A 19,067-nucleotide genomic window follows, 5' to 3' on the forward strand; every position below is an offset into this window, starting at 1 on the left:
TTTGGGGAGGGGGAAATGGGGGAAAAAATCCCGTTTTCCTCCCAATTTTCATGACTACAACTGGTCCAGGGAAAGGGCGGGGGGGGGGAAGGAGGGCGAAGGAGGGGAAAAAAATCATAGAGTAGGTCCGTCCTTTATTTGCTTCCCCCACGCGCGACTTCCGGCGGAGCCTTTCCGCTGAGCCGCGGAAGGGAAGAAAAGCAAGCTGCTTACGTAACGCGGTGTGTATCTGCGTAGAGGTGGGGGGGAGGATCATAGAGTAGTTCCCACCTTTATTTGCTTCCCCCAGGCGCGACTTCCGGCGGGGCCTTTCCGCTGAGCCGCGGAAAGGGAAGGAAAGCCACGTGCTGCGTCATGCAAGCCGCTAGGCCGGTAGCTTTTGCGCATGCGCCGTAAGGGAAAAGTTAATTTAATTCGGGTTTCGGTGTTGGGGCCTACTGTGTGGGGGAAGCCGCGATGCCGGATTATTTGGGGGCCGATCAGCGCAAAACCAAAGAGGAGGAGAAGGAGGATAAGCCTATCCGGGGTAAGAATTTCACCCACCCACCCCAGGCCTGGGCCCCTCCCTCTAAGGCGACTGCCTTCACACGACCCTTTTGTTAAAAGCAGGTCGAGGGGAACCTCGCCCGTAGATGCGGACACGCAAGCTGGCTTGGGCCGCTTCGCGAACGTGCTTTTGCGGGAAGCCGGTTTGTGGTGCCGTTTCTCGGGAAGCTTAAGGCGAAAAGGCCTAGACACGGGTCTGGCGTGGTGTGTGAATGCGGCCGTAGGGGAGAGTCACGCGCTGGAAGTGAAAGGCGCGTCTCCTTCCCATCCTTTCCGGGCTTAGGGGCACGAGGCTGGCTGGGCTCCTTGGGAGAAGGCCAGTCGCCCCCTCCCCATCCCTAAATGTGAGCCTGAGATTGGCTGGATAGTAGTAGCCCAGGCTGGCTAAAGAAGGGCATTTGTATAAATAAATCCACGTTTCCCGTAAACTCCTGTGCGATGGATAGATAGATAGATAGATAGATAGATGAGATGAAATAGAGAGAGATGATATAGATAATGATAGATGCATAGATAGATAATGATGGATAGAGAGATGATAGATATAGATAGATAGATAGATGAGATGAAATAGAGAGAGAGATGATATAGATAATGATAGATGCATAGATAGATAATGATGGATAGAGAGATAGATAGATAGATAGATAGATAGATAGATAGATGATAGATAGATGAGATGAAATAGAGAGAGAGATGATATAGATAATGATAGATGCATAGATAGATAATGATGGATAGAGAGATGATAGATATATATATATAGATAGATAGATGAGATGAAATAGAGAGAGATGATATAGATAATGATAGATGCATAGATAGATAATGATGGATAGATAGATGATAGATAGATAGATGAGAGAGAGATGATATAATGATAGATGCATAGATAGATAATGATGGATAGAGAGATGATAGATAGATGAAATGAAATAGAGATAGATGAGAGATGAGATAGATAATGATAGATAATGATGGATAGAGAGATGAGAGATAATGATACATACATAGATAATGATAGATACATAGATAATGATAGATGGATAGAGAGATGATAGAGAGATAATGATAGATACATAGATAATGATAGATACATAAAGGTAAAGGTTCCCCCGCACATGCGTGCTAGTCATTTCAGACTCTAGGGGCCAGTGCTCATCTCCGTTTCAAAGCTGAAGAGCCAGCGTTTGTCCGAGGACGTCTCCGTGGTCATGTGGCCGGCATGACTAGACGCCAAAGGCGCAGGGAACACTGTTACCTTCCCACCGGAGTGGTCCCTATTTTCCTACTTGCATTTTTACGTGCTTTCGAACTGCTAGGTTGGCAGAAGCTGGGACGCATAACAGGCGCTCACTCTTGTTACGTGCAGTGCTTTTTTTGTAAAAGAAAAAGGTGCCGGAACTCACACATGTCATACAACCCACCTTGAGTATCCTACAAGGTTCCATCCAAAAAAAGGTGCCGGAACTTCGTTCTGAGCGTTCTATGACATAAAAAGCCCTGGTTACGTGGCACTCGGGATTTGACCTGCCAAACTGCCGACCTTCTGATCGACAAGCTCAGCGTCCTAACCCACTGAGCCACCGCGTCCCTGTGTAGATACATAGATAATGATAATGATAAGACAGATAATGATAGATAGATAACCTTTACAGTCATGTTTTTACTGTGGGCACATTGACACACATTAAAAATGAAATTTAGTTGCTTGTTCTCAAAGTGTACACATACGTAGCCTGCTATATACAACATGTATAAACCTACACCCTTACGTATAAGTAACATAAATATTAATCACAGTCCATCTTGAATACGTAGCGGAAAGAGGAAACTTTTAAGAGTTTACAAGGTTAACACCATACGGAACAAAACTCTGGCTGAATGCAACCATAAGCCCCATTTACACGTCGTTGCAATTGTACTTGGGTTATATCCCGGAATTACCTATAGTATTGAGCTGTAGGTGAACCAATATCTTCTTGCCCCAAACCATTCTCTATGTAGAAGATGAAACAATGGAACAAAGTTCCAGAGAGTTTTGTTGTTGTTTAAGGTTATATAGTAGTACGTGATCATAAAATGGTTTGACTGTAATAACCTGGTTTTCTATTGGGGAAAAGTAAAAAGTCATTCATTTATTTTTCTAAATTGTCTCTCTTATGTCCCTCAGCTTTGGATGAAGGTGACATTGCCCTGTTGAAAACTTACGTAAGTACTCCATGTAGCACTTTTAGGATTACTTTGAGAACTGGTTGTCATAAAATATTTTGGAAGCATCTGCAGTAAACAAATTGATAAAGCTTCCAGAGGAACATTCACATTAATTTTTTTGCGACTTTAAATGAGATAGAACTTTATGGCCTCTTGAAAGACTAATTGGTTGTCAAATATATTTTCTTATTTCACTTTCCATGTGATAGGGTATGGGAATATTATCCTCTGAATATTTTTTACACATAGAGACAGAATATTAGTTGTGGTGGGGGGAAGAGGAATTTAAAAAGAAGCGACAGTTAAGTACAGAGAGAGTCTTTTATCAAAAAAAAGGTGATTAAATGTAGTTCGAAGATTCTTGCAACGAGTTTCTGGATGATCAGAAACATAGGCTTCTATTTACACCGTGAAATCTACATTCATCTCCTGGTAAATCTGGGATGAATTTAGTCTTGTCATTTGGACTTGCAGATTGTATCAACCACACCACCCTGTTTTTCTTTAGAAACTGTTAGATTAATCTTAATACCACAGCCCTGTTCAGGTGCTGTGGAGTTGACCCCTCTGATGTCTGAATGGTAGCATCTTATCTGCCAAGGTATCTGCAGTTTTAGAGAAGACGTCGGCACCCCGAGGATGTATTTATCTTTCTAGGTCCATATATTTTAGCTCCCACATGAATTTTGACCTTTTTGATAATGCCTGCAGGAAAATGTAAATAATAATAATAATATTAATAATAATAATAATAATAATAATAATAATAATAATAATAATAATAATGAAGAAGAAGAAGAAGTAGTTGGAAGGGACCTTGGAGGTCATCTAGTCCAACCCCCTGCTCAGGCAGGAAACCCTATACCATTTCAGACAAAGGGCTGTCCAGTCTCATCTTAAAAACTTCCAGTGTTGGAGCATTCACAACTTCTGATGGCGGAGTTGTTCCACTGGTTAATTGTTCTAACTGTCAGGAAGTTTCTCCTTAGTTCTCGGTTGCTTCTCTCTTTGATTAGTTTCCATCCGTTGTTTCTTGTCCTGCCTTCAGAGGCTTTGGAGAAGAGCTTGTTATGTGTTCATATTCTTACCTTCCTATTCTAAACAAAGTAGGTCTTAGCAGACATTAAATAAACATTGGGCTGAGGCTCAAACACGCAGTGCCTGTGTTTGGTCGCAGGGGTTCTCGGCTTCATTCTTTAGCATTTAGTGTCAGAGCTTGGAAAGAACCACTTACAATGGGCCAAGGTTAGACAACGGTCAACTTAGTAAAGTCTTACATCACAGGAATGGGGATAGATTGCATAAGGTTGTAGTAACACAAATAGTCCTCTTTTTTCCCCCCCCCAATCTTTTTTTTCAAATCCAGGGCCAGAGCACGTACTCAAGGCAAATCAAACAAGTGGAAGATGACATTCAACAGTTGCTTAAGAAAATTAATGAACTCACAGGTACTTCCTCGTCTCCACACACACACACACTTTTAGTGCTTTAGAAGCAGTAATCTGTCTGATGGTGGCCTTGACAGTTTCTGGCCTTGACTGTTCAGTGGGCTGAACTTCCCATTGTGGCAACTCTCCAGGAAAGTTCAAAAGAGGAAGGGAAGGTTAAGCAAAAGAAAACAAATTAAAAGGACTTCGTCAACAGAAAAAAGGGGAAGTAGAGAAGGTGGAGTCAGATAAGGGAAGATGCTTTAACCGTAATCTTGAGAATGTTGGCATTGAAAATAAGAATAACAAGAATCTCCAGGGGAAAACTGGCATAGTAAACCTAGTTGTAAGAGTAAGATTTAGGATCTGGGACGCCTCAGTTTGAATCTACTAAAGAATGACTTTTCTGGGTACAATTTGTAAAAAGTGCTCAAATGTTTTCTGTTCACCTTGTAAGATTTTCAAACTGTTTTGACTTGGAACATCCGCAGGCCCTCTCCTGCATGGTTGCCTGAGGAATTCTGGGAGTTGAAGTCCACAAGGCCATAAGTTGCCAAGCTTGGCGACCTTTGCTTTTGACCCTGTTACAGCCTTGACTTTAAAAGAAGATTTATTTTTGTCACATTGGAGTTGACTTGGCAGTTCTAAATTTGCTGTAGTTAGTGCTTGTGTGTGTGTATGTATATATGTATATATATGTATGTGTATATAAATACGTATGTATGTTTATGTATGTATACATATACATATACATATATATATAAAGGTAAAGGTTCCCCCGCACATACGTGCTAGTCGTTTCCGACTCTAGGGGCCGGTGCTCATCTCCGTTTCAAAGCCGAAGAGCCAGCGCTTGTCCGAGGATGTCTCCGTGGTCATGTGGCCGGCATGACTAGACGCCAAAGGCGCACGGAACGCTGTTACCTTCCCAACGTAGTGGTCCCTATTTTTCTACTTGCATTTTTACGTGCTTTCGAACTGCTAGGTGGGCAGAAGCTGGGACGAGTAACAGGCGCTCACTCTGCTACGCGGCACTCGGGATTCGACCCGCCAAACTGCCAACCTTCTGATCGACAACAAGCTCAGCGTCCTAACCCACTGAGCCACCGCGTCCCGACATATATATATACATACATACATACATACATACATACATAAATATATATATATATATATATATATATATATATATATATATATATATATATATATATATATATATATATATATATATATATATATATATATATATATATATATATATATATATATATATATATACATACATACATACATACATACATAAATATATATATATATATATATGGCTGGCTGATAAGAACAAATAAGTTTGAAATAGCTATATCAGTCTCCCTTTAATTCTTTGTTAGCAATCCAAAAAATTTACACAAATATGAGCTGTCACTGTGTGACTACAGCCTGTTGATGGCCTTGAGTTAGGCTGAAACAGGAAATAAGATTTGCCCCGTGTTTGGGGCCTAGCAAGGTATTCTAAATACTTAACAAACACTTTTTATACACACACACACACACACACACACACACACACAGCCCAGATTCGAATCTCAGAAGGGTGGGCTGACTGATGAGAACAAAGAAGCTTGAAATAGCTATATTAGTCTCCCTTTAATTCTTTGTCAGCAATCCAAATTTATTTAATAATATGTGTGTGTATGTACAGACACACACACACACATGTATGTATGTATGTCTTGAGTGTTTTGAGCACCTCGTCGACCCAAATATGGGTGAAATCTTTTGCCTGTATCAGCCCAAACTAGGGCCATCCACAGGCAGCAGTTGCAACTACGACAATTGTTTGTATTAACTAAATTTGGATTGCTGACTTAAAGGGAGACTGATACAGCTATTTCAAGCTTCTTTGCTCTCATCAGCCAGCCACACACTTCTGAGATTTGAACGTGGGCTGCTTTGCACGTTAGGCAGTTGTTTTAACCTCCAGGCCACAGGTTCTTTCTCACTTTTGTCAGCTGCATTATTGTGCTTATCTGTATTTTCAAAATGACTCCTTTAATCTCTTCTTCTTCCTCTTGTAGGCATTAAAGAATCAGACACTGGCTTGGCACCACCGGCGCTTTGGGATCTAGCTGCTGATAAACAAACTCTTCAGAGTGAGCAGCCACTGCAGGTGGCCAGGTATATCATAATATAATAATAAATAACAACTTTCTTGTCCAGTCAGTGATGCAACCAAGCTCTCTTAAGAGAAGTAGTCTTTTGTCTCTTGAGCACGACACATACTTTTCGTTAAAAGAGTGACGTTATCTTGGGGAGCTTTCGATATAATTCACTGATTGCGTGCCATCAAATCAATAGCAATCATATAGATGGGTTTTTTTTTCCAGGTTGAGAAATCCCCAGTTTTTTCAGACCACCTCAAGGTTTCCAACGTAAGGCCGTCTTTCAAAAAGATGGTGAGGATCTTGGCCTGTGCAAGGAGCCGGTCCCCAGAAGATTGCTTTGTTGTTGTTGTTAACTGTGAAGTCGTGTCCGACCCCTCGTGACCCCATGGACAACGTTCCTCCAGGCCTTCCAGTCCTCTACCATCTTCTGGAGTCCATTTAAGCTCACGCCTACTGCTTTGGTGACTCCATCCAGCCACCTCCTTCTCCGTCGTCCCCTTCTTCTCTTGCCCTCAACCTTTCCCAGCATGAGGCTCTTCTCCAGTGAGTCCTTCCTTCTCATTAGGTGGCCAAAGTATTTGAGTTTCCACTTCAGGATCTGGCCTTCTAAAGAGCAGTCAGGGTGGATCTCCTCTAGGACCGACCGGTTTGATCGCCTAATTTCACAAACCTTTTGCCTCAGAATTGGTCGCAACTAGCAGAAGCTGACCCATTTAATCAATTTGACACGGTGCTCGTCCTAGAGGGTTTTTTAAAAAAATAAATCCAAGGGGCGGATGGGAATAACACAGGAAAGCTCTTTCAGTGTATATTGCTTTCCTTGACTGCTGCTGTCACGGCTACGGCTGCGTTAACTAGTGACGAGGCATTTTTATTTTGCTGGTTCCATTTCCTCCTCGGCTTAGGTGCACAAAGATCATCAACGCGGATTCTGAGGACCCCAAGTATATCATCAACGTCAAACAGTTTGCCAAGTTTGTGGTGGACCTCAGCGACCAAGTGGCGCCCACTGACATTGAAGAAGGAATGAGAGTCGGGTGAGTCGGCTTTTGTCTTTTGGGGATTCTTCAACCGTAAATGTCGCTGTATCTTAAAAATATAATTTTGTGGGGTCTATTTCACATTGCAGTTCTGCCCCCAATTTACCTCTCTCTGCGTATGATAATACAATTCTCAGTACAGTTAAGTATTGGAAAAACCTTAATATTAAAAACACGTGCATTTTTGGATTTGTCCCACTAGGATGCACATGCAAACCAAGCCTTTAGAGTAGACTGTAGGTAATACTTGTCTTAAAGTAAAGGTTCCCCCGCACATGCGTGCTAGTCGTTTCTGACTCTAGGGGCCGGTGCTCATCTCCGTTTCAAAGCCGAAGAGCCGGCGCTTGTCCGAGGACGTCTCCGCGGTCATGTGGCCGGTAGGACTAGACGCCAACGGAACGCTGTTACCTTCCCACCGGAGTGGTCCCTATTTTTCTACTTGCATTTTTACGTGCTTTCGAACTGCTAGGTTGGCAGAAGCTGGGACGAGTAACAGGCGCTCACTCTGTTACGCAGCACTCGGGATTCGACCTGCCAAACTGCCGACCTTCTGATCGACAAGCTCAGCGTCCTAACCCACTGAGCCACCGCATCCCTCATACTCGGCTTACATCCATTCATTTAGCCAATGCTACATTTAAGATAATGGTCAAGGTAGCAGAAAGCATCTAGGGAGAGCCAGGTCAAGGAAAGAAAAGAAATGAGGGGAAAAAAATGAAAAGAAGGACTAGGGGTGACACGATAGCAGCGTTCCAGTATCTCAGGGGCTGCCCCAAAGGAGAGGGAGTCAAGCTCTTCTCCAAAGCGCCTGAAGGCAGGAAAAGAAGCAACGGATGGAAACTCATCAAGGAGAGAAGCAACCCAGAACTGAGGAGAAACTTCCTGACAGGGAGGACAATTAACCAGTGGAACCGCCTGCCTTCAGAAGCGGTGAATGCTCCAACACTGGAAGTTTTTAAGAAGAGATTGGACAACCATTTGTCTGAAATGGTATAGGGTTTCCTGCCTGAGGAGGGGGTGGGACTAGATGACCTCCAAGGTCCCTTCCAACTCTTGTTATTTTGTAATTCTGTAAAGAAGAGAAGAGTTTAATAAACAGTTCCATTTGGAATACAGCTGATAACGCCAAATATTTCAAAAGTCTGATTTATGTTATTGGGGGGTCATTCCAAGCTAACTGTGGCCTTTTGAACTAGTTGCCATCTTCATCTGCCTGTAATGTGGTCATTAGGGTGCAAAATGCAACCCAGCTCTATTTATTTATTTATTTATTTATTTATTTATTTATTTATTTATTTATTTATTTATTTATTTAATTTATATACCGCCCTTCTCCCGAAGGACTCAGGGCGGTGAACAGGGCAATACATAAAAACTAGATACAAAAATTAAAAATTATTAAAACGTGATTAAACAATGCCCATAATAAATTAATACAGATTAAAAATTGAAGTCCATTTATAAAAATCCCACCCCGTCCCATAATTATTGCAATATCTAGCTAGAACTGGCAGTCAGTTCTGCTTTCTTCTGGAATACTAGCCCACTCTAAAATATCTCAGCTGCAAGAAGGCGTAGCAAAAATGGGGAAATTTGAGGTTAATTCTGATGCTGATATTATCGACGCTTGCCTTGCAGCTCTGTTGGGTTACTGTGTCAATATTTGGCATGCACAGTCACTTTCCTAAGGTGGAGGAATGTTTTTGGAGGGCTTTAAAAAGGCATATTCAAAATACGGCATTTCCGTTCTCTCTGCAGTGTGGACAGAAACAAATATCAGATCCACATCCCTTTACCTCCAAAGATTGACCCAACAGTCACTATGATGCAGGTGAAGACTATCTCTTAATAATGTTTTCTTCTTCTTCTTCTTCTTCTTCTTCTTCTTCTTCTTCTTCTTCTCCTCCTCCTCCTCCTCCTCCTCCTCCTCCTCCTCCTCCTCCTTCTTCTCCTCCTTCTCCTTCTTCTCCTTCTCCTTCTTCTTCTTCTCCTTCTCCTGCTTCTCCTGCTTCTACTTCTTCTTCTTCTTCTTCTTCTTCTTCTTCTTCTTCTTCTTCTTCTTCTTCTTCTTCTTCTTCTTCTTCTTCTTCTTCTTCTTCTTCGTCTCCTCCTCCTCCTCCTCCTCCTCCTCCTCCTCCTCCTCCTCCAACTTTTTCCATCTGTCTGAAGATCTATGAAACTTCTGATGCCTGACGGATGTCTGTTTGGTCCCTCAGGTGGAGGAGAAGCCTGATGTCACGTACAGCGACGTGGGAGGATGCAAAGAGCAGATTGAGAAGCTGAGGGAGGTGGTGGAAACCCCTTTGCTTCACGTAAGGACGAAACATTTCCACTCGGTCGTAAATGGACCGCCTGCCGTAGACTTGACTTTGACCAGCAGGAAGGGCACAAAACGGATGCTCCTCCTGCAGTTCGCTTATTGGGGCGCCTGGATAAGGCCCTGTGGCTTGTTCCTGTCCTAAGCAAGACAGGTTCAGACGTCATGGTGGGTTGCTGGCTTCAATATCTTGCTTAGCTAGGAGAAACAGATCAAACATCAGTGAATCAGTGAAAGGCACTAATAAGCACCTGGTGGTTATCCCAAAGATGCGTTTTTTTCAGGAGGCAACTGGACTTCCTTGTTTTGCCTTTGAGGGCGTTTCGCTTCTCCTCCAAGAAGCTTCTTCAACTCTGACCGGATGGTGGGGAAAACGGAAGGATTTATACCCCTTGCAGACAGCTGGTCATTTGCCTTCTTTTAGAGAGCCCGTTGAGGCCACCTGGAGGTTTTCCTGTGTCTCCAGGGTCACCTGAGTAGGTGTGCAAATGGGCGTGGAGCCTTCTTGGAACCGCTGAAAGGACCGCGTTGTAGACTGGAGATAGATTTATTTATTTTATTTATTTTAATTCCATTTATATCCCGCCCTTCTCCGAAGACTCAGGGCGGCTTACAAGCTTAGCAGTAGCCTTCATTCTATGTATATGCCTGCTTGTTAGGGCTTTCACACACACCCCAAGCGGCATTATTACAAAGTCAGCTTAATTGCCCCCAACAATCTGGGTCCTCATTTTACCTACCTGGGAAGGATGGAAGGCTGAGTCAACCTTGAGCCTGGTGGGACGCGAACCTGCACTAATTGCAGGCAGCTGGTGTTACTTAAGGAGGCATTAGCCCACTGCTCCACCAAGGCTCAAGATGATGTCGTATCCCTCCCCCTCTGTTGAGGGAGGGCTGTTCAGTTTTGACCCAGATGGCCTCTTCGACCCCTCTTTCAAACCGGCCGTCCTCTCTGTCCAAAATGTGGACTTTGCTGTCTTGGAAAGAGCGGCCTTGGTCTTTTAAATAGCCTTAATGCCCATCTTTGACTCCATCTGGCAAGCTCTTTGCTCTGGTGCATTTGCTGGTCGAAGTCATTGAAGGAATTGTGAACGTTCTACAGATCTTAATCCCAATTTTTTGTGTTGTCTTTTCTCTCTCTCTCTCTCTCTCTCTCTCTCTCTCTCTCTCTTCCCCCCCCCTTACGATTTGCAGCCGGAGCGGTTTGTCAATCTCGGCATTGAACCCCCCAAAGGAGTCCTCCTCTTTGGCCCACCTGGGACCGGCAAAACCCTTTGCGCCCGAGCTGTCGCGAACAGGACGGACGCTTGCTTCATCCGAGTGATTGGGTCCGAGCTGGTGCAGAAATACGTGGGAGAGGTAGGGGGATAACCTTGAGAAGAAGCAGCTCGCCAGCTGGATTCTACGATTTCCGTGTTTGGTTACTCTCTTGAGATCGGCGTTTCTCAATCTTGCCTGCTTGAAGAGGGGGTGGTCTCGCAACTCCCAGGATTCCCTAGCCAGCGGGGGAATCCTGGGAGTTGAAGTCCACCCCTCTTGCAAGCAGGCAAGGTTGAGAAACGCCGCTCTGCCGTGTTTCCCTGAAAATAAGGCCTGCTCCGAAAATAAGCCCTATCTTGATTTTGAGGGTGGGTGGGTGGGCCTAATATAAGTCCTACCCCCCCAAAAAATGAGCCCTAGTTTTGGGGCAAGGTGCGCGTCTAAAAATCAAGCTGGGGAGGCGGTGTTGCTACCCCTTGCTTGCTGTTGTAGCCAGCCCGCTACTTCTGCGGCCGCTCGCCACTTGCACGCGTCATCCCCAACCTCCATTTTTTCCGTTGCAGGCCTTCCGGAAAGGCCTCTGCAGCCGAGAACCGAGCTCCGGATTGATGCGCATGGCACTCCCCTGGAGGCTGGCCTTCAAATAATATGGGTGCTCCGTCCCTAGAGGCTCGGAAGAAGAGACTGGAGAATCGCTTTGTCTGGGAACGGGATAGGGCGGTGGTGGCGAGCCTATGGCACGCCTGCCAGAGGGGGGCACTCAAGAGCCCTCTCTGTTGGCACGTGCGCCGCCATCAGGCTGCCACCGCTGCCCGGAGCAGGACCCCCGCCCAGCACAAAGGAGGCGAAGCGGCCGACTACCAAGCTCTAGTAGAGGTGGCAGAGCAGAGGTCACCGACCATTGTCGATTGGTGGACTGGAAGAAAAGGGAGGGGGAAGCATTTTACATGCATGCATGCATGCGTGCAGGGCACTGTTCTCGCGTGGTGCGGCGCCTTGTATCTTCACCCTGTGGTGCGGCGGCTGTTTTTGCACCTTGCGGCACAGTGGCCCATTTTTGTGCCCCCAGTTTGCGTGCCAGAGGTGGCGCTCAGAGGCACCTCCCTGCCCCCCCCCCACAAATTAGCTACCCAATTACTAACCTATAAAACCATGGTTAGTAAGTCCTTGACGGTTTCTGAGTGTGGTGGTTTCCTTCCAGACATTTCATGACCCAACTAGGTGACACCATCAGTGGTAGAAGGGAGAGGGGTTGTGTTGTATAAGCCAGTGGTGGCGAACCTGTGGCACGCGTGCCAGAGGCGGCACTCAGAGCCCTCTCTGTGGGCGCACGTACCACCGCCACCAGCAGCTTGCGCAGGTCCCTTAGGGTGCCGCCGCTGCCGCCGCCCAGAGCAACAGCTCCGCCCAGCACAAAGCAGGCAAAATGGCCGGCTAGCAAGCTCGGCTCGAGGTGTTAGAGCAGCGGTGTCAAACTGCCGGCCCGCGGTCCGGACGCATCATCGGGAAACCACACCCACCCCATTGCCCGCAATGGGGATAAAGCTCCGCTACGTTGGGTGACGTCATGGGTTTGACATGTCTGTGTTAGGGCATTGAGGTGGCCACGCCTACCTGGCCACACCCACCCAGTCTGCTGTGACCACCCTGGCCTTGCCCACCCAGTGGGCCACACACACCGCCCTCCCTTGAGTGCACCACAGTGCTGATGCGGCCCTGGCGCTTTGCAATAAGTAAGCGGGTTTTGGGTTGCGGTTTGGGCACTCGGTCTGTAAAAGGTTTGCCATCACTGGTGTTGGGTCTCCTACTTGAGCAGGGGGTTGGACTAGAGGACCTCCGAGGTCCCTTCCAACTTCGACCACAACGATCTTCACGACGGATGCGGAAGCATCCGCAATCAACCCAGATATATATATATATATATGATATATATATATATATATATATGATATATATATATGATTATATATATATATATATATATATATATATATATATATATATATATATATATGTATGTATGTATGTATGTATGTATGTATATATATATATATATATATGTGTATATATATATATATATATATATATATATATATATATATGTATATATATATATATATATATATATATATGTATATATATATATATATATATATATATATATATATATATATATATATATATATATATATATATATATATATATCCGCAATCAACCCAGCTATATAGATATATATATGGTTTTGACCTCAGGCTATTCTTGTCGATTCAAGTAGAGCAATGTAGGCCCTGCTTTTTGACATTTTAAACGGCGTCGCAGATCGGGGCGCAGGAGGGGTAAAAAAATTAGCCTCTTTTCCCTCCTCTTCGCTCTTACAGGGGGCTCGGATGGTCCGCGAGCTGTTTGAAATGGCGCGGACGAAAAAGGCCTGCCTCATTTTCTTCGACGAGATCGATGCGATTGGAGGTTGGTGTCAGTTTCTCCCATTCTTCGTATAACGTCGGTTAGGAGATGGCCAGGCTGATCCCGAGGGAACGTGTCGTATGTCACGGGTCCCTTCGCCCCCACGAGAGATCTAAATCCAGCCCACCTTTATATTTTGAATTCCCGTGCATTTCCCCTGATGGTCACTGGGGCAGATTCTTGTTGAGAACTTAATCAATAAATGTTCATACTCCTTTGAGTCTCCTGATCAGGGGTCTTCAAACTTGGCCCTTTCATGACTTGTGGACTTCAACTCCCAGAATTCCTCAGCCAGCGTGCCTGGCTGAGGAATTCAAGTCATGAAGGGGCCACAGTGCCCCCATCCTGGCTGAGGAATTCTGGGAGTTGAAGTCCACAAGTCATGAAGGGGCCATAGTTCACCCACGCTGGCTGAGGAATTCTGGGAGTTGAAGTCCACAAGTCATGAAGGGGCCATAGTGCCCCCATGCTGGCTCAGGAATTCTGGGAGTTGAAGTCTGTGAGTCGTGAAGGGGCCATAGTGCCCCCATGCTGGCTCAGGAATTCTGGGAGTTGAAGTTGAGTCATGAAGGGGCTATAGTGTCCCCATGCTGGCTGAGGAATTCTGGGAGTTGAAGTCCACAAGTCATGAAGGGGCCATAGTTCCCCCATGCTGGCTGAGGAATTCTGGGAGTTGAAGTCCACGAATCATGAAGGGGCCATAGTTTCCCCCACGCTGGCTGAGGAATTCTGGGAGTTGAAGTCCTCAAGTCATGAAGGGGCCATAGTTCCCCCATGCTGGCTGAGGAATTCTGGGAGTTGAAGTCCACGAGTCATGAAGGGGCCATAGTTTCCCCCACGCTGGCTGAGGAATTCTGGGAGTTGAAGTCCTCAAGTCATGAAGGGGCCATAGTTCCCCCATGCTGGCTGAGGAATTCTGGGAGTTGAAGTCTGTGAGTCATGAAGGGACCATAGTTCCCCCATGCTGGCTGAGGAATTCTGGGAGTTGAAGTCCACAAGTCATGAAGGGGCCATAGTTCACCCACGCTGGCTGAGGAATTCTGGGAGTTGAAGTCCTCAAGTCATGAAGGGGCCATAGTTCCCCCATGCTGGCTGAGGAATTCTGGGAGTTGAAGTCTGTGAGTCATGAAGGGGCCATAGTTCCCCCATGCTGGCTCAGGAATTCTGGGAGTTGAAGTTGAGTCATGAAGGGGGTATAGTGTCCCCATGCTGGCTGAGGAATTCTGGGAGTTGAAGTCCACAAGTCATGAAGGGGCCATAGTGCCCCCATGCTGGCTGAGGAATTCTGGGAGTTGAAGTCCACGAGTCATGAAGGGGCCATAGTTCACCCACGCTGGCTCAGGAATTCTGGGAGTTGAAGTCCTCAAGTCATGAAGGGGCCATAGTTCCCCCATGCTGGCTGAGGAATTCTGGGAGTTGAAGTCTGTGAGTCATGAAGGGGCCATAGTTCCCCCATGCTGGCTCAGGAATTCTGGGAGTTGAAGTTGAGTCATGAAGGGGGTATAGTGTCCCCATGCTGGCTGAGGAATTCTGGGAGTTGAAGTCCACAAGTCATGAAGGGGCCATAGTTCCCCCATGCTGGCTGAGGAATTCTGGGAGTTGAAGTCTGCAAGTCCTAAAAGGGCCAAGTCTGAAGACCCCTGCTCCTGACTTCCCGGGCGCTGGACTCCTTCGCTGTGACTCTTCTTTTGTCTTTTTAGCAACGTAAATGAAACTCTGCTTCTTTCCCAGGAAGCTTTTTCCTCCGGCTAGTAACCCTTGCTCTGATTTGCTCTGAATTCACTTGCCAAAATCCTAGCGCGACCAATCCGTGTCGAAGCCCCGGGATCCAAAACTCGCCTGGCTTTTTGAGTTCGGCCCTCTTCGGTCAGGAGACGGTTCTGAACTGCTCCGTCTCTTTTAGGCGCTCGCTTTGACGACGGGGCCGGCGGAGACAACGAAGTGCAGCGCACCATGCTGGAATTGATCAACCAACTCGACGGCTTTGATCCACGCGGGAACATCAAAGTGTTGATGGCCACCAACCGGCCTGATACTCTGGATCCTGCCTTGATGAGGCCTGGAAGATTAGATCGGAAGATTGAATTCAGCCTTCCGGATCTAGAGGTTCAGACTGCTCTTGTTCTTAAATAATAACGGTAACGGTGGTGGCGATGGGGCGGCACAGGGGGCTTTAACGACTTAACGACCCCCAAATTTGCGTTGCTGAGCGAGAAATTGGCTTTCCCTGAGTTTTATTTATTTATTTTATTTTATTAGACTTATATACCAACCACCCTTCTCTCGTAGGACTCAGGGCGGTTCACAAGGTTTTTTTTTAAAAAAAATACAGCAAATTACAAAAATTAAAAACAATTAAAACGATTACATTAACCTTGAAATAAAAACCCCAATTAAAATACAATTGAAACCCCAGTTAATACTCTCAGTCCAGGCCAGAAAGCTCAAAGAGCCAGGTCTTCAGGTCCCGGCGGAATAAGCGAAGTTTTGCCCCATTTTACGACTTTTCTCGTAAAAGCTAGTGACGTCACGGTTAAAAGAATCCCGCTTTCTCTCTCTCCCCCTCCCACGTTCACTTTGCCTGTCAGAAGGTCGTTAAAAGGGGATCACATGATTCCCCGGGACGCTGCGACCATCATAAATGTGGATTAGTTGCCAAGCACCCAAATTTTGATCACACGACCCTGGGGAATGCCGCAGCGGTCTTTTAAGTGTGAACGAGGCTCCTATGTCACTTTATTCAGTGCCGTTGTAACTTTGTCGTAAGTCAAGGTCGCTAAATGTTGTAAGTCAAGGACCCCCTCTACAATTATTACACTGGAGTGGCTTTGGGTGGGAGGAAAAAAAAAGACTTTTTGTATTACTCTCTGAGCTCTGTACCTCTTAGAACGGCGGTAGGCAACCTTGCTTCTTTGATGACTCGTGGACTTTAATTCCCAGAATTCCTGAGCCAGCATGAATTGAAGTCCACGAGTCATCAAAGAGCCAAGGGTGCTGGCTCAGGAATTCTGGGAGTTGAAGTCCACGAGTCATCAAAGAGCCAAGGTTGCCTACCCCCTGGTATAGCCTATCCATGTTTTTTTTTTTTTAACCTCTGGACCTATTCACACCCCTACCCACCTTTCATCTGTTCTCCATTTCTCACTGGCACACAATGGCATGCTCAAAGCTCATCTGCCTTGCCTGTCTTACGAAGAGTGGGGCAACTGTTCCTTGAACTAACCAAAGAGAGAAGCAACCTGGAACTAAGGAGAAACTTCCTGGCGGTGAGAACAATTAAGTCAGTGGAACTCCTTGCCTCCAGAAGTTGTGAATGGTCCCAAGACTGGAAGTTTTGAAGAAGAGAACTAGACAGCCATTTGTCTGAAATGGTAGAGGGTTTCCTGCCTGAGCAGGGGGTTGGACTAGATGACCTCCAAGGTCCCTTTCAAACTTCTCTTTTCTTCTTCTTCATCGTCGTCATCATCATCATTATTATTATTTATTTTCATTCTCTGAGCCACCAGTCCTTTTCAAGAAGCTCAATATTTGGTAAAGCCTCCGACTTATTTCCTCCGTGCCTGTCATAACCAAAGCTTGGTTCTGTCTCTCTCTTTAGGGAAGAACTCACATATTCAAAATCCACGCCCGTTCCATGAGCGTTGAAAGAGACATAAGGTTTGAGTTGCTGGCTCGGCTGTGTCCCAATAGCACTGGTAAGTTTGAACATTAGGAATAACACTAGCATGTAAGAATCATAGACCGCTTCGCAGGGCTTTACAGCCCCCGATCTGAACCGTTTGCAGTCGGCATGTATCCTCCAACAATCTGGCTCTTCCTTTTTAACGACCTTGGAAGGCTGAGTCAACCTTGAGCCGGTCAGGATCGAACTCCAGGATGCGGGCAGAGTCTGCCTGCAATACTGCATTCTAACCACTGCGTCACCACGGCTTAGGTAGCAGTAGCAACAGTGCTTACATACTGCTTCACGGTGCTTTACAGCCCTCTCTAAGCAGTTCACAGTCAGCATATTGCCCCCCGCAACAATTTGGGTCCTCATTTTACTGACCTCGCAAGGACGGAAGGCTGAGTCAACCTTGGTGAGCCTGCCGGGATCGAACTCCTGGCAGTGGGCAGTTAGCTGGTAATACTGCTTTCTAACCACTGAGGTGCCACAGATAGCAATACCACCTACATTTATATAACGCTTCACAGCCCTCTTTTAAGCGGTTTACAGTGTCAGCCTGTTGCCCCCAACGATCTGGATCCTCCTTTTACCGACCTTGGAAGGATGGAAGGCTGAGTCCACCTTGATCCAGTCCGGATCGAACTGCTGGCAGTCGGGCAGAGTCTGCCTGCAATACTGCGTTCTAACCACTGGGCCACCAGGGCTCCTAACCTTGTAGTTTTTGTTGGGTCACTCTCTCGCGCTCTTTGTTACTATGCTTGGTGTTCTTTTTAAATCCGTTTTGTGTTCCTCCCCAGGTGCCGAAATCCGCAGCGTCTGCACGGAGGCGGGTATGTTTGCTATCCGGGCGCGGCGAAAAATCGCCACCGAGAAGGACTTCCTGGACGCGGTGAACAAAGTCATCAAGTCGTACGCCAAGTTCAGCGCGACTCCTCGTTACATGACCTACAACTAATCTTGGGTCGGTCAGAGCCCTCGAGAAGAAATTGGTTTCTGCAAAGTGCCGTATTGTAGCCGGATTTAGTAGAAGTTGAAAAAAAAAGGAACATTCCAACTTTAACACGGCGGTCGTTCTTTGGAAGTGTAACCGTTTAGCTTTACTGTGAGTCTCAAATAAAAGGTTGTGAAAGCCGAGTTGGACTCCAGACTTCGAATGCTTCTTGTGTTTTAATTCAATGCTTTCTGAATCAAATGTAAGTCCTCTTTCGGTTTAAACTTTTGAGACAGGGACAGCATTGAGAAAAGCACAATGGTGTCTTCATTGACAGCTCTCCCTACAAGGGAGCAAGTGGTATATGAGATCCTTCCCCCCCCAAGCTGATTTGAGGACTAGAATCCAGGAGAACACAGGAGCGGCGAAATTCATTTTTTAGAAAAAAAGGAAGGAAAATTGGAAGATGAATTTAGAGTAAGAAGATAAGGTTATTTTACCCTGGCTAGTGTCTTCATTCTAAGCCAGGGGTGACAATTTTTAAGACTTGTGGACTTCAACTCCCAGAATTCCCCAGCCAGTATGGAATTCTGGGAGTCACAACTTAAAAGTTGCCAAGCTTGGACCCCCCCCCCCCCCGTTTCAAGCAAATGGGTGAAGCACAACATGGTGTGCATCTGTAGATTTAGCCCCATAGCAGCATGAACGAATTGGCTGCGTAAAAAAAAAACATGTCAAGGGAATGAAATGTCAAGATTTTATCTTTTTATTAGAGGTTTTAACTTTTGACTCATCATCTGAAAGAAACGGTTATAAAATGCAACAAGTCTTGGCCCTAATGGGCGGTCGACAGAATATATTGTCTTAAATGCAAATCCCGCCCATTAAAAGTCACGGTCTACATTGCAGAGAGATCAGAATTCACAGTGCAGTCTACGTTGACACTAGCAATCCGCGTAAGCTGCAAAAGGCTAGCTTCTTTTTTTAAAATATAATGTGAAAAAGGCAGAGCATCGGAGTCCTGCGTCCTTTGTAC

The 19,067-nt window shown here is 45.7% G+C and overlaps 2 protein-coding genes across 2 annotated transcripts in view; one reads left to right on the forward strand and one right to left on the reverse strand.

Moving 5' to 3' along the window:
• Positions 1-19,067, reverse strand: part of SLC26A5 (solute carrier family 26 member 5) — a 306,769-nt gene that overhangs the window by 245,891 nt on the left and 41,811 nt on the right. The window lies entirely within an intron of this gene.
• Positions 310-18,247, forward strand: PSMC2 (proteasome 26S subunit, ATPase 2). The gene is made up of 12 exons (XM_083365890.1): positions 310-526; positions 2,720-2,757; positions 4,127-4,208; positions 6,266-6,365; positions 7,258-7,389; positions 9,151-9,223; positions 9,609-9,704; positions 10,904-11,068; positions 13,349-13,436; positions 15,337-15,539; positions 17,032-17,128; positions 17,898-18,247. Exons 1-12 carry the CDS (start codon positions 457-459, stop codon positions 18,053-18,055), a joined length of 1,302 nt encoding a protein of 433 aa, XP_083222016.1. The 5' UTR covers positions 310-456; the 3' UTR covers positions 18,056-18,247.

This window comes from Vipera ursinii (genome assembly GCF_947247035.1).
Source record: "Vipera ursinii genome assembly, chromosome: 6".
Taxonomy (NCBI): domain Eukaryota; kingdom Metazoa; phylum Chordata; class Lepidosauria; order Squamata; family Viperidae; genus Vipera; species Vipera ursinii.